The following is a 15848-nucleotide window of genomic DNA, read 5'->3' on the forward strand; positions in this document are numbered from 1 at the left end:
GGAACAAGGTCCCTTTGTTCATCAAAATCTAGATTATCTGAGGCTGACTGCGTGGAGATTGAACGCTTAGTCCTAGCCAAGAGTGGTTTTTCAGAGTTATTGATACTCTCATTCAAGCTCGTAAGCCGGTTACTCGTCGCATCTATCATAAGGTGTGGAGAACCTACTTATTCTGGTATGAAGAGCGTGGATTTCCTTGGCATACGGTTAAGGTTGCCAGGATTCTGTTGTTTCTCTAGGATGGTCTGGAGAAGGGTCTTTCGGCCAGTTCCCTGAGGAGACAGATTTCTTTCCTGTCTGTTTTACTGCACAAGAGGCTCTCTGAGCTTCCAGATGTTCAGTCTTTTGTTAAGGCTCTGATTATGGTCAGACCTGTGTTCAGATCTTTAACTCCCCCTTGGAGTCTGAATCTCGTTCTTAAGATTTTGCAATGGGTTCCGTTTGAGCCTATGCATGAAATTGGTATTAAATTGTTGTCCTGGAAAGTTCTCTTTCTACTGGCTATTGCTTAGGTGCGCAGAGTATCTGAAATTGCCGCCTTGCAATGTGAGCCTCCTTATCTGGTGTTCCATTTGGATAAGGCTGTCCAACGTACTAAGTTAGGGTTTCTCCCTAAAGTCGACTTTTTGTCCTAATCGAAGGAATGTTTACTTCATAATTTGGACGTGGTTTTGGAGTTTTAAGTAGTCCTGTCAGCCTCTCAGTGAGGGCCTGTGCGAAAGTTAGGAGTCCCGAGATGCAGGGAGAGTCTTTCTGCAAAACCTTCCAGACTCACATTAACAGCTTCATAAGCAATCAGCATTGACGAGTTTCGCTGCCTGCTTTCTACACTCAAGTCCATGTCAGGAGCGACGCTACTAACCTGTCACACTTGAAGAGCCGTGTTCCTGTTTCATGGCATAGATTCTAGTAAGATTGTTTCATTTTTTATTAATGATGATAACATAGAAGACAGGGTCACAGTGTGGCGCCTTTTTATCTTTACAGAATCAAGGATTAATATTCCTGGAAGGCAGATTATTGAACAGGGGGGGGTTATACATGATATTGTTTATTGTGTCATTGCTGCGTTATGTGCGAGATGAGGCTCTGTCAATGTGTGGAACTTTCAGGTTAATTGCGGGAATCTTGCGCAGCCATTTTTGGCGCTTTTTTCCCTAGTGCAGAGGCGGTCCTGCCAGGCGTACCACGTGTCTGGGTGTGTCTATCTATCCTTCTCTGTTGATCTGTGGTGCAGAAGACGTAGCGGTTTCTGTGGGCCCGGTCCTAGGAGGTGCTGAGTGCCACAGCCATTGGTGGTATAAAGGTGCCTTTTTGTAAATTAAGTTAGTCTACCCATAAGCGCAAGCGATGGAGGACTCTGACGCGTTAGAGGACTCTCCCTCCTTAACAAAGTCTCATTCCTGTGTTTATTGTGAGGAGGTTCTGGTAGATCAGCCTGCTCAACTATGTTCCACATGCCTTATATAAGTTACTACATCTAAATGTAAACGGATGTCTAGTACTACTGAGCCGTCCACCTCTGCGGGTTCTTTGTCCCGGGAGGTGCGTTCCCTACATTCATCTCCAAATGCACATGCAGTGCCCCGGGTCCAAACGTTACTCCTTCGGGAGAGATTCGTTGGAGGTCAGACTTTGCGGACCAACTGGAATCGGCGGTTTCGAAAGGGATCCATGCCTTACCACGTTCTGCTAAGCGCAAGCGTAGGGTTTATCTTAGCGGCCCGGCCCAGGGTTTGTCATCACCGATGGAAGATCCAGAAGCTCTATATGATGACGAAGCCCACTCCGACTCTTCGGAGGAGGCCCCTTCTGGGTCAGAGTCCATGTCATCTAAACCTCCGCCTACGGAGGAGCCTGGTTATAGGTTTAGGATGGAGAATTTGCGCTTTCTGCTGCAGCAGGTGCCTGCTACTCTGGAGGTTCCGGAACCTAAGATCCCAGAGGAACCTGCGATTCCTAAGCTTGACAAAGTATTCGAGGACAGGGTAGTACCTCAGACTTTCCCGGTTCCCGTTAAGATGGAAAATATTATTAAGAATGAATGGGAGCAATTTGGTTCGTCCTTTCCCCTTCTTCTTTTAAAAAACTGTTCCCCGTTCCGGACTCTCAGCTTGAGCTGTGGGGGATCATCCCTAAGGTGGATGGGGCTATCTCTACGCTCGCAAAGCGGATGACTATTCCCCTCGAGGATAGTTCATAGTTTAAAGAGCCCATGGATAAAAAGCTGGAAAACATGTTGAGAAAGATGTTTCAGCACACAGGGTTTGCTTTTCAGCCAGCAGCGGCCGTTGCGGCGGTCGCTGGAGCTTCGACATATTGGTGTGAATCCCTGTGTGAAATGGTCGAGGTGGAGACCTCCATCGACGAGATACAGGAAAAGATTAAGGCACTGAAGTTCACCAATTCTTTCATCTGTGATGCCAATATGCTAATTATTCTCCTGAATGCTAAGTTATCAGGTTTTTCTGTTTAAGTGGCCAGGGCTCTGTGGCTAAAATCTTGGTCTGCGGACATGACCTCTAAATCAAGGCTGTTGTCCCTTCCTTTTCAAGGGAAGATCCTGTTCAGTCCAGGATTGGATTCGATTATATCTATGGTTACGGAAGGCAAGGGAGCTTTCCTACCACAGGATAAGAAGGCTAAGCCTAAGGAATCAACTTTTCATCCATTTCGTGCTTACAAGGCCCAGCGCCAGCAACCCACCGTGAAAGCGGACAAGTCCAAGGGATCTTGGAAGCTGGCTCAATCTTGGCACAAGTCTAAGCAGAGCAAGAAGCCCGCCGAGACGAAATCGGCATGAAGGGGCGGATTATCTCTATTCTCAGACGCATGGTTGCAGGACGTTCAGGACCCTTGGGTTCTAGAAGTTGTCTCCCAGGGTTACAGGATAGGGTTCAGATCCCATCCGCCCGAGGGCAGATTCCTCCTATCAACACCAGAGAAGATAGAGGCCTTTCTAGAGTGTGTGAGAGATCTCGCCTCTCTCTGTGTTATCGTACCAGTACCCCTAGCAGAAAGGGGTCTAGGGTACTATTCCAACCTTCTTGTGGTTCCAAAGGAGGACACGTTCCCCCCGATTCTGGACCTAAAGTGTTTAGACAAGTTTCTGAGTGTTCCATCATTCAAAATGGGAACGATCAGATCTATTCTGCCCCTAGTTCAAGAGGGACAGTTCATGACAATGGTAGACTTGAAGGACGCTTACCTTCATGTGCCAATTCACAGGGTTCCTGAGATTTGCGTTTCTGGACCAATACTTCCAGTTTGAGGCCCTTCCTTTTGGTCTGGCGACGTCCCTGAGAGTCTTTACAAAGGTTCTGGGGGCGCTGCTTGCAGTGGCCAGATCCAGGGGCATTGTGGTGGCACCTTATCTGGACGACATCCTAGTTCAGGCACCGTTGCTCAGCCTCGCAGAGGATCATTCGAGGGCTCTTCTTCTTTTGCTCAAATCTCATGGTTGGAAGATCAACTGAGGAAAGAGTTCCCTGGTTCCCAGCAACAGGGTGGAGTTCCTGGGGACGATAATAGACTCTTTAGACAGTCAGCGCCGCCTTGGAGCTTAAACTTAGTCCTGAAGGTTTTGCAGAGGGTTCCGTTTGAACCTATGCATTCTGTAGACATTAAGATTCTGTCCTAGAAGTTTCTCTTCCTGTTGGCTATTGCATTGGCACGCAGAGTATCTGAACTAGCTGCCTTGCAAAGTGATCCTCCTTATCTGGTGTTTCATGCGGATAAGGCTGTACTTCGCACTGGGTTGGGGTTTCTCCCCAAGGTGGTGTCTAACCGTAACATCAATCAGGAAATAGTTGTTCCTTCTTTGTGTCCTAATCCTTCCTCTTCAAAGGAGATTTTTCTTCATAACCTGGATGTGGTTCATGCCTTGAAGTTTTATTTTTAGGCTACAAAGGATTTCAGGCAGTCTACATCTCTCTTTGTGGTGTATTCTGGGAAGCGCAAGGGGCAAAGGGCCTCTGCTACTTCTTTGTCTTTTTGGTTGAGGAGTTTGATCCGCCTGTCTTATGAGACAGCGGGAAATATGCCTCCTCAGAGGATCACGGCTCATTCAACTAGAGCTGTGGCTTCGTCCTGGGCCTTCAAGAATGAGGCCTCTATGGAGCAGATTTGTAAGGGGGCTAGCTGGTCATCCTTACACACTTTTACAAAGTTTTACAAAATTTACGTTTTTGCTTCTGCGGAAGCTGTTTTTGGGAGAATGGTTTTGCAGGCTGTGGTGCCCTCTGATTAGGGTCCGCTTTTTTACCCTCCCGGTTTCATTCAGTGTCCTCTAGAGCTTGGGTATATGTTCCCAACAGTAATGAATGAAGCTGTGGACTCTCCTCCCCTTTAGATGGAAAACATAAATTATGCTTACCTGATAATTTCATTTCCATCGAGGGGAATAAAGTCCACGGCTCCAGCCCGTATCTCGGATGGGCGGAATTAAATTTAATTATCTTCTGGCACCATTTATACCCTGATATTTCTCCTACTGTTTCTGGTTCCCTCGGCAGAATGACTGGGGTATGAGGGAAGTGGGGGAGGTATTTAAGCCTTTGGCTGGGGTGTCTTTGCCTCCTCCTGGTGGCCAGGTTCTTAATTCCCAACAGTAATGAATGAAGCCATGGACTCTCCTCCCCTTGATGGAAATTAAATTATCAGGTAAGCATAATTTATGTTTTTTATACCCCATGACAGCAGTTCCTAAAGCATCTTTGTACTTAAAGGGACAAGAAACACAATTTTTTTCTTTCATGATTCAGATAGACAATACAATTTTAAACAACTTTGTTTCATTCTCTTGGTATCATTTGTTGAAGGAGCAGCAATGCACTAATGGTTTCTAACTGAACACATTGTTGAGCCAATCAAAATCTATATATAAATGCAGCCACCAATCAACAGCAAGAGCCTAGGTTCTCTGCTGCTTCTGAGCTTATCTAGATAAACCTTTCAGCAAAGGATAACAAGAGAAGGTAGCAAATCAAATGATAGAAGTAAATTGGAAAGTTGTTTAAATTGTGTTCTCTATCTGTATCATGAAAGAAATTTTTGGGATTTCATATCCCTTTAAGTTTAATCCCTTAATTGTCTTTTATTAAAACAGTGCCAACATTTGTTGAACCCCTTAGGTTTATTTTGTTAAAACAGTATAGAGGATAGTCTTTATTTTTTATTTGGGTCTCTGTAATTCATTTTAGAATATTTTCATCAATTTGAATTAACCTTTAGCACATTTTATAAAGCAGAGAGCTAAAGAAAATAAGGCCCAGCTCTATTTCATAATTCTCCCCACTCATCATATATATATAGCCATGAAATGCCTGGGTATGTTGTAACACAACTAAATAAACTATTACTAAAACATACATTCTCACTCATTCTGTCTCCCTCTCTTATATTCTATCACTGCCTCTCTCCCTCTTTACTGTGACCGCATATAATCTGTCTCTCTATTATTTCATTCTCTGTCCCTCTCTTTTTCATTTTATTTCATTCTCTACTGGTCTGTCTCTCTCTAATATTTTTTTCTCATGTTCCCTCTCTATCTCTCACACCCCCTCTTGCTTATACTTCTGTTAACCTCTCTATTGCTTCCTTTCTCATATTCTCCAGGTCGCTTGCACTTGTTTTAAATCTCCTATTGTGTTTTCTCTCATTTTTTCTTTTGCTCCATCCCACTATCTCTTTCACTTAATTAGTGCAATTATCTTATTTAGGCGAGGTTACGAGAGGAGCGCAAAATTGTGCTTTTGCAAGAGAGATATTTGCGCTCTACTCGTAATACCAGTGCACACAAATGTACGCTGGTATTAGAGGTGAAGCGCAATGCAAACGCCACTTTGCGTTCACATTGCTTGGAAGCTTTGCGCTCACAAGAGCATGCTTCCAAAGTCTCCAATGGGAGCCTCGTTCTCATGCAGATAGTTATGACAGAGAACCTAGCACAGCGAGGGGGTAAGTCGCACAGTGATAGGCAGTAAATTTTGAATAAATATGTATATGAATATATACAGATATATTTATGTGTTTATTTAACAAATAAATATGTATGTATATAAGCATATACTGTACATATATATCTACAGTTTTAACACAGTCCACTTTCCATCCTAATATGAGGAGAGTCCATGGCTTCATTCCTTACTTGTTGGAAATACTGAGGAGGCAAAGACACCCCAGCCAAAGGCTTAAATACCTCCCCCATTCCCCTCATCCCCCAGTCATTCTTTGCCTTTCGTCGCAGGAGGTTGGCAGAGAAGTATCAGAAGATACGGAGTAGTTCCTTATGGAGGGTAGTACTCTTCGGAAACTGGAGTTTTAAGTAGTCTTGTCGTGTTTATGCTGTGACGTGTGATATGTGGCTCAGGCAGAGGAACGTACAGGTTTTTACTTTCACTTTGGCACTGTGCAGCCCATCAGGCTTGGCGCACTTTTACTGGTGCAGGGGCACCAGTAATTGGGGTTATAAATGTGCCATTTATCTTTGTTGTTAGTCCTTTTTATAAGCGCAAGCTATGTTAGAGGGTACTCTCTCTTTACCTAAAGCTAATGCCTGTCTGTATTGTGAGGAGGCCACGGTACACCCGCCTGCTCAATTATGTTCCACTTGCCTTGATAAAGTAATCTTATCAAAGAAAGCTAATACGTTTAGTACTACTGAGCCTTCGACCTCTGAGGAGTCTCCATCCCGTTCATCTCCTAATACACATGCAGCCAACTTCCTGTATCACTTCTATGCCTCCATCTGGAGGGGCCCTTTTACCGCCAGACTTTACTGAACAGTTACAGACGGCAGTGTCTGTGGCCTTTAGTGCTTTACCTCACCCTGCTAAGCGAAAGGTTAAATATTGCTATCCTTCCCAGGGGTCATCAATTTATTGGAATTATCTGATACAAGTATCAGACGTGTATTATGTATTTAGTCAGTATATACAAATATATCTATATTTATAGATAAGATACTACAACCAGAAGTAATAAAGATGTCTAGCTATCTGAAAGACACAAATCACTTTTTCGAAAAAGCTAATCAATTGGAATTGAGCTCAGTACTTGCTGTTCACCATGGTCGTGAAAAGTCTTTATACTTCCATAAAGCATGAGACTGGTATAGCCATAATTAAAAAGAATCTATTGGTGAACAGAAAGTACTCTCAAGCTCAATGTGACTTTATAGAACAACTTCTCAGGTTAATTCTTTACTGGAACTACTTTTTATTTTAGGACGAGTGTTATATACAAACAAAAGGGACTGCCATGGGTTCCAATGTGGCCCCATAATACGCTAACCTCTTCATGAACGAATTTGAAGAGAGGATTGTCTATGAAAATGAAAAATTCAGAGAACACAGAGCAATATTGTGGCGGTATATTGACAACGTTTTTGGCGTGTGGTGGGGCAACACTGGAACCCTGGAGGACTTTGTAAGAGAACTAAACTCTATGGTAAGGAAACTGAAATTCACTGTGACACACTGCGAATAGTCTGTATCTTTTTTAGGCACAATGGTCCAAAAAAATTGTAACAGTTTAAGATTTGACCTATATGTCAAATATACAGATAAAAATACTTTACAGCTTCCACCCTAGGAATTTGATTAACTCCCTACCTAAGAGTCAGCTCCTCAGAATAAAGCAAATAGTAAGTAATAAAAAAACTGTGAAACTAGAATGCAGGAAATGGCCAAAAAATTCAGGGATAGAGGGTACCCCCTCAGTTTAATCCCTAGCAAAATGGAAGAAATTAACAATCCTATATATAAAAAGGCTAATAAGGAAAAAGACAACAGGATGCTATTTGTATCACAATATAGTCCTCTCTAATATTATAAGGAATAACTGGCATATTCTGAGTGGGTGTAATCAACAAGTGGCCCAATTTAAAGATCCACCATTAATGGCTTATAGAAGGGTACAGAGTTTAAAGATCATCTAATAAAAACAGATGTAGGCACAGGTAGAGAATATAAACAGTCATTGATAGGTAACAAACGAAAAGGAAGCTACCCCTGTTTGAACTGCATGAGTTGCAGTTCGATCATTAAGGGTCCCAACTTCTATCATCCACATAGTGGTAAAAAGTTTGACATCAATGTTTTTTATACATGTGAAAGCACTCATGTTATATACCTTATAAAATGCCCATGTTCCCTTGTTTACTTAGGAGAGACCACCAGGAAAGTAAGAGATCGAATGAGTCAACATCGTTCTAATATTAGATGCAAAAATCTAGAGGCTCCCCTGTCCAAACATTTCCTGGAAAAAGGCCATGGCATAAGCCAATTAAGATGGCAAGTCATAGACCACATTAAAATACCTAGGAATGGTATGGACAGGGAGAAACTGTTGCAAAAAGAAATGTGGTGGATACATAAACTTGAAACATTATCTCCTAAAGGTCTTAATAAGGAAACTGATTTAGCTTGTTTTCTCCAACATAGGTGTGTCCGGTCCACGGCGTCATCCTTACTTGTGGGATATTCTCTTCCCCAACAGGAAATGGCAAAGAGCCCAGCAAAGCTGGTCACATGATCCCTCCTAGGCTCCGCCTACCCCAGTCATTCTCTTTGCCGTTGTACAGGCAACATCTCCACGGAGATGGCTTAGAGAAGGATTATCTGCAAGTTCCCTGAAGGGACAGATTTCTGCCTTGTCGGTATTACTTCACAAAAAACTGGCAGCTGTGCCAGATGTTCAAGCCTTTGTTCAGGCTCTGGTTAGAATCAAGCCTGTTTACAAACCTTTGACTCCTCCTTGGAGTCTCAATTTAGTTCTTTCAGTTCTTCAGGGGGTTCCGTTTGAACCCTTACATTCCGTTGATATTAAGTTATTATCTTGGAAAGTTTTGTTTTTAGTTGCGATTTCTTCTGCTAGAAGAGTCTCAGAATTATCTGCTCTGCAGTGTTCTCCTCCTTATCTGGTGTTCCATGCAGATAAGGTGGTTTTACGTACTAAACCTGGTTTTCTTCCAAAAGTTGTTTCTAACAAAAACATTAACCAGGAGATTATCGTACCTTCTCTGTGTCCAAAACCAGTTTCAAAGAAGGAACGTTTGTTGCACAATTTGGATGTTGTTCGCGCTCTAAAATTCTATTTAGATGCTACAAAGGATTTTAGACAAACATCTTCCTTGTTTGTTGTTTATTCAGGTAAAAGGAGAGGTCAAAAAGCAACTTCTACCTCTCTCTCTTTTTGGATTAAAAGCATCATCAGATTGGCTTACGAGACTGCCGGACGGCAGCCTCCCGAAAGAATCACAGCTCATTCCACTAGGGCTGTGGCTTCCACATGGGCCTTCAAGAAAGAGGCTATTTTTGGGAGAAAGGTTTTGCAAGCCGTGGTGCCTTCCATTTAGGTGACCTGATTTGCTCCCTCCCTTCATCCGTGTCCTAAAGCTTTGGTATTGGTTCCCACAAGTAAGGATGACGCCGTGGACCGGACACACCTATGTTGGAGAAAACAGAATTTATGTTTACCTGATAAATTTCTTTCTCCAACGGTGTGTCCGGTCCACGGCCCGCCCTGGTTTTTTTAATCAGGTCTGATATTTTATTTTCTTTAACTACAGTCACCACGGTACCATATGGTTTCTCCTATGCAAATATTCCTCCTTAACGTCGGTCGAATGACTGGGGTAGGCGGAGCCTAGGAGGGATCATGTGACCAGCTTTGCTGGGCTCTTTGCCATTTCCTGTTGGGGAAGAGAATATCCCACAAGTAAGGATGACGCCGTGGACCGGACACACCGTTGGAGAAAGAAATTTATCAGGTAAACATAAATTCTGTTTCTTCTAACAATGGTTCTTTCTAATTTTTTACAGAGGTTTTGTCTTTTTAAATAAAAGTGGCCAGCTAGCTCACAGTCCTGCTCCAAGTTTCACTCCACAATTGAGAAAGTGGTAAAAGACGTGTCAATTTTGCTATGAAGTATTCCCATTAATAATAATAATATATTTAACAAATGTATACATTGATGTGTGCAAACATTGAGCCTAAATTGTTACAAAAATGTTTTTATGTCTATAGAAACTGATGTAAAGAAAGCCCACTAGAGAGAGCCATTGTACAGCCAGAGGCTGTTTGGCGCGTAAAATGAAGGTTTAAAAGCCATGTATTCACATATTGTAATTCATAGCATGACTAAGGGGACCACCCCAGCAACGTCGCTTTTTTAATGTCTTAAATGAAGAATTTTTCAAGATACTTGGTGCTGTGGACATCTTTGAATATTGGAATTGCCAGATTCCATCTCAGACCTCTTCAGCTGTGCATGCTAAGACAGTGGAACGACAATCATTCAGATCTGTCTCAACAGATTTCTCTGGACAGCCGGTCGAGAGAATTGCTCTCCAGGTGGTTTTGTCCAGACCATCTGTCCCAAGGGATGTCCTTCTTGAGACCGTCCTGGGAGTTTGTGACTATGAGTCTCTCAGGATGGGGAGCTGTTTGGGGTGCCAGGAAGGCACAGGGCCTGTGGACTCAAGAGGAATCCCAACTCCCGATCAACGTCTTGGAACTTCAAGCGATATTCAATGCTCTAAAGGCTTGGCCCCTTCAACCCAGTTTATCAGATTCCAATCGGACAACATAACCTCCCTAGAGAAGCTCCCTAGCAATGAGGGAAGTAGCTCGGATTCTGGAGTGGGCGGAGGCCCACAGCTGTTCGCTATCAGCGATCCACATTCCGGGTGTGGGCAACTGAGAAGCGGATTTTCTCAGCAGACAATCCTTCCATCCGGGGGAATGGTCTGTCCACCCTGTAGTGTTTGCGGAGATATGCAACAGGTGGGGGATGCCGGAGATAGATCTCATGGCGTCTCGTCTCAATACCAAGCTACCCAGATATGAGTCGAGGTCCTGGGATCCTCAGGCGGAACTAATATATGCATTAGAAGTGCCTTGGAGGTTCAGGCTAATCTACCTTTTTCCTCCATTACCACTCCTTCCTCTTGTAGTGGCCCACATCAAGCAGGAGCAGGCGTCAGTGAAACGGATTGCTCCATCGTGGCCGCAAAGGATGTGGTTTGCGGATCTAGTGGGGATGTCATCTTCTCCTCCATGTAGGTTACCTTGTCACAGGGATTTGCTGGAACAGTGTCCTTTTGTTTATCAAAATCTAGATTCTCTGAGGCTAACTGTGTGGAGATTGAACGCTTAGTCCTAGCCAAGAGAGGTTTTTCTGAGAGCGTTATTGATACTCTCATTCAAGCCCATAAGCCGGTTACTCGTCGCCGTTTCCAGGATTCTTTCTATTCTCCAGGATGGTCTGGAGAAGGGACTTTCGGCTAGCTCTCGGACGGATTTCGACCTTGTCTGTTTTGCTGCACAAGAAGCTCGCTGAGCTTCCAGAGGTCCAGTCTTTTATTCAGGCTCTGTCTAGAATCAGACCTGTGTTTCAACCTAGCACTCCTCCTTGGAGTTTAAATCTAGTTCTTAAGGTGTTAAAGAGGGCTCCATTTGAGCCTATGCACGGCCTTGACATTAAATTATTGTCTTGGAAGGTTCTATTTTTACTGGCTATTGCCTCGGCACGCAGAGTATCTGAGATGGCTGCCTTGCAATGTGAGCCCCCTTAGTACTCCATGCTGATAAGGCTGTGCTTCGTATGGGGTTAGGTTTCCTTCCTAAGGTTGTTTCTGATCGTAACATCAATCAGGAGATTGTTGTTCCTTCCTTGTGTCCTAGCCCTTCTTCTTTGAAGGAGCGCTTACTTCATAATTTGGATGTGGTTCAGGCCTTGAAGTTCTATCTTTAAGCCACTAAGGAGTTTAGACAGACTTCTTCTTTGTTTGTTGTCTATTCTGGGAAGCATAAGGGGTAGAAAGCCTCATCCATTTCCTTGTCTTTTTGGTTGAGGAGCATTGTTCGCTTAGCTTATGAAACAGCGGGACATAATCCTCCTCAAGAATGTAGCATCTATGGAGCAGCTACCTGGTCCTCCTTACATAACGTTTCAAAATTTTACAAGTTTGACGTTTTTGCTTCGGCTGAAGCATCTTTTGGGAGAAAGGTTTTGCAGGCTGTGGTGTCCTCAGAATAGGGTCTGCCTTTGTTTTTACCCTCCCGTTACATTTAGTGTCCTCTAGAGCCTGGGTATATGTTTCCCACAAGTAAGGAATGAAGCTGTGGACTCTCCTAATATTAAGATGGAAAACATAAATTATGCTTACCAGATAATTTCCTTTCCATCTATATGTGAATGAGGAGAGTCCACGGCCACCGCCCATTTTCTCTGTTGGGCGGACCAAAAATTTGTTTGTTCTACTGGCACCATTTATACCCTGATATCTATTCTACTGTTGCTTGTTCCCTTGGCAGAATGACTGGGGGATGAGGGGAGTGGGAGAGGTATTTAAGCCTTTGGCTGGGGTGTCTTTGCCTCCTCCTGGTGGCCAGGTTCAGTATTTCCCACAAGTAAGGAATGAAGCCGTGGACTCTCCTCATACAGATGGAAAATAAATTATCTGGTAAGCATAATTTATGTTTTTCTGTGCCTTTTTTTTTTCTAATACCCCACATCTGCACACTTTAACCCCTTAAAACTGATTTGTGCAGTTATAGTTTAAAAAATAAAAAATGCTCACATATTTTATAAATAAAAATGAATATATTTATTTGGGGGGACATTTTTTATATTAACCAGAGGTCTGGCCTCTTAATTTAATTTTCATAGCGCAAATTGCTACTGTGAGCTCGTGGTAGCATTAACCAGCCACTCATAATGGCTGTTTATTTAACGTGCGCCCGTAAACAAGTGAATTTGCCAGTTTATCAGCGCACGTTAAATTAATGCTCCACTTGTAATCTAGCCCTTAGCCAGCAAAGGGACCTAAACAATCATTTCTCTTGTACCGCAAGAGGCACAGAGAAATTTGAACACTTTTTTTTCAATAAACAACATTTTTCTTATATTCCAAAATGGGGAAGGTGCCATCCTTTGGTAGATTTAACAGCAGAATGAATGGCAAATTTTACTAGTTCAAAGACATGTAACTTTCATATTTATACCCCTATCATAACTGCATGCTGACTGAATATAAATGCATTTCAGATGTGGAACCTGAATGTGAAAAAAGCTCAGCCACTACTTATTATTGGTACAGAGAGGCTCTGAATATTTCTAATTCAATAAGTGAAGGTGGAGGTCTAAATTGGAAGATGACTCTTTGTTTACTTGCTGCCTGGATTATAGTCTGTCTCGCTATGATTAAAGGCATCCAGTCATCAGGCAAAGTGAGTATGTAGGTTATTAATGTATAAATAGACTGTTTAAATTTTTTGTTAACTAATTTAATGATAATCAACAATACAAGTTATAAGAAATGTAGTTAACCAATTTAATGACAATACAGGTTATAAAGAAGTTGTTAAGGGGTCATGATCTCAAGTTGAAGGGTAGTAGATTCAGGAGTCATTTGAGAATGAACTTCTTTACAGAAAGAGTGATTGATTTATGGAATGAACTTCCTCAAGAGGTAGCAATGACAAACACTGTGGGGCACTTTAAAAATGCCTGGGGCAAGCATAAGGCTATCCTATGAACTAAATAAGTTTATACTGTTAGGTAATATCGGGCAGACTTGCTGGGCCTATGGCTCTTATCTGCCGTCAATATCTATATTTCTATGTTAATTTATTTAACATATTATTGAAGGGACAGTCAAAATTATTTGCATGTATCAGATAGAGCATGTATTTTAAAATAGCTTTCCAATTTACTTCTGTTATCTGATTTGTTTCATTCTCTTCATATTCTTTGTACAAAGCCATACCTAGGTAGGTTCAGAAGCCTCAATTCACTACTGGGAGCTAGCTGCTGATTAGCGGCTTCACATATTTAAGTGTTATCATTGGCTCACCTTATGTGTTCAGCTAGCTCTCAGTAGTGCTTTGCTGCTCTTTCAACAATTAGGAGTCTATCACAATCTTTTAAAAAAAAACATATCTAATGATGTTTTAAAGAAAATCCCTATTAAAGGCTATGGGGATTTTTGTAGATAAATCATTTGATAGAATTTTCTAAAGGACTGTGATGGGCCCCTTAATCTGGTACTGCAAGTGGATGGTATAAAATGTTAACCATGTAGCCAATGAATAGGTTTAATGAATAGAGCAGGGAGCCATAGGCCCAGCAAGTCTACCCGACCTTACCTAACAGTATAAACTTATCTAGTTCGTAGGATAGCCTTATGCTTGTCCCATGCATTTTTAAAGTCCCCCACAGTGTTTGTTGCTACTACCTCTTGAGGAAGTTTATTCCATAAATCAATCACTCTTTCTGTAAAGAAGTGCTTCCTCAAATTACTCCTGAATCTACTACCCTTTAGCTTGAGCTCATGACCCCTTGTTCTTGAATTTTCCATTTTATGTAAAATACCCACAGCCTCAGTTTTACTAAACCCTTTAATGTACTTGAAAGTTGCTATCATATCACCTCTTTCCCTTCTCTCCTCTAAGCTATACATATTTAGGTCATTGAGCCTATCCTGGTAAGTTTTATTTTTTAGACCATGTACCATTTTGGTAGCCCTCCTTTGCACAGATTCAAGTTTGTTAATATCCTTCTGAAGATATGGCCTCCAGAACTGCACACAATACTCAAGATGAGGCCTAACTAATGATCTATAAAGTGGCATAAGAACCTTACTATTTCTGCTGCAAATACCTCTACCAATACATCCAAGCATTCTGCTAGCCTTACTCGCTGCATTACTACATTGTTTACTAAGTTTTAAATCATCTGAAATAATAATTCCCAAGTCCTGTTCCTCATCTGTAACAGTCAGTAAAGTGTCATTGAGTCTGTAATTAACATTTGGATTTTTCTTCCCTAAATGCATTATTTTACACTTTGCTGTATTAAACTTTAGATCCCAGTCGTTTGTCCAATCCTCCAATTGTTGTATATCACTTCTCATTTTGTCTACCCCCCCTGGAACATCCACTCTGTTGCAAATTTTTGTATCATCTGCAAAGAGACATACTTTGTGCAATACAAAATGTTGTTCTTTTGGAGACCTGACGTAATTAAATGTTAGCTAGATAGCTAAGTAACTATGAAAGGGGGTGCACAAAGAGGCTACAATAATAATCACTCTTTACATAGGAATTGAACAATATCCACCTAAGGATTAAGCAAATTTCTAAAATATACAAATATATATATATATATATATATATATATATATATACCTCCTAAATTACCAAAGCTAGAAGTAACAATATCTATAATATAATTGCATTTGTAATGCCCGTCGCCGTCGGCAGTTGCGCACGCATCCTCAATGTATTGTTGGCAGTGCGAGGCAGCCAACAGAATGTTGGCTGCGCACGCAGCCAGAAGAATTCACCTGGATGCAGCGAAGCTGCATCTAGGTGAATTCTGAAAATGCTTTACACAGCCAATAGGATTTTAGTAGCTCTCATACTATTGGCTGATTTGAATTTGAAGAATCAAATCAGCCAATAGGAATTCAAGGGACGCCATCTTTAATTGCGTACCTTGAATTCACTAGTCAGTGTACGGCGGCGATCGTTCGAAGAGGATCCTCCACGCTTCATGGCTCCGCGGACGCCTGTCTTCAGTTCCAGGGTTTCCGGTCTTCAGTTCCAGGGTCTTCAGTTCCGCGGTCATCGTTCTTCAGCTCCGCCCTCCGCTCCATGCCGGATTGTTCCTTGAAGAAGAAAGAAGAGGTCGCCGCTTGGAACAGGACCTTCTCCGCCGGACTTCAGAAACGGTGAGTACCAATCTGGGAGTTAGACTTAGTTTTTTTAAGGTTTTTTTCTTGGGGGGGGGGGTTGTTTTATTTAGATTAGGGATGGGCAGTAAAAGAGCTAAATGCCCT

At 42.2% G+C, this 15848-nt stretch overlaps 1 protein-coding gene across 1 annotated transcript in view; it reads left to right on the plus strand.

Moving 5' to 3' along the window:
- The window catches only part of SLC6A15 (solute carrier family 6 member 15), a 102859-nt gene that overhangs the window by 53770 nt on the left and 33241 nt on the right, over positions 1–15848 (plus strand). Inside the window, exon 4 of the mRNA XM_053719807.1 lies at positions 13055–13236. Within this exon, the coding sequence (XP_053575782.1) occupies positions 13055–13236 (182 nt within the window). The remainder of the gene's footprint in view (positions 1–13054; positions 13237–15848) is intronic.

Source organism: Bombina bombina, chromosome 6 (genome assembly GCF_027579735.1).
Source record: "Bombina bombina isolate aBomBom1 chromosome 6, aBomBom1.pri, whole genome shotgun sequence".
NCBI classification, from domain to species: Eukaryota; Metazoa; Chordata; class Amphibia; order Anura; family Bombinatoridae; genus Bombina; species Bombina bombina.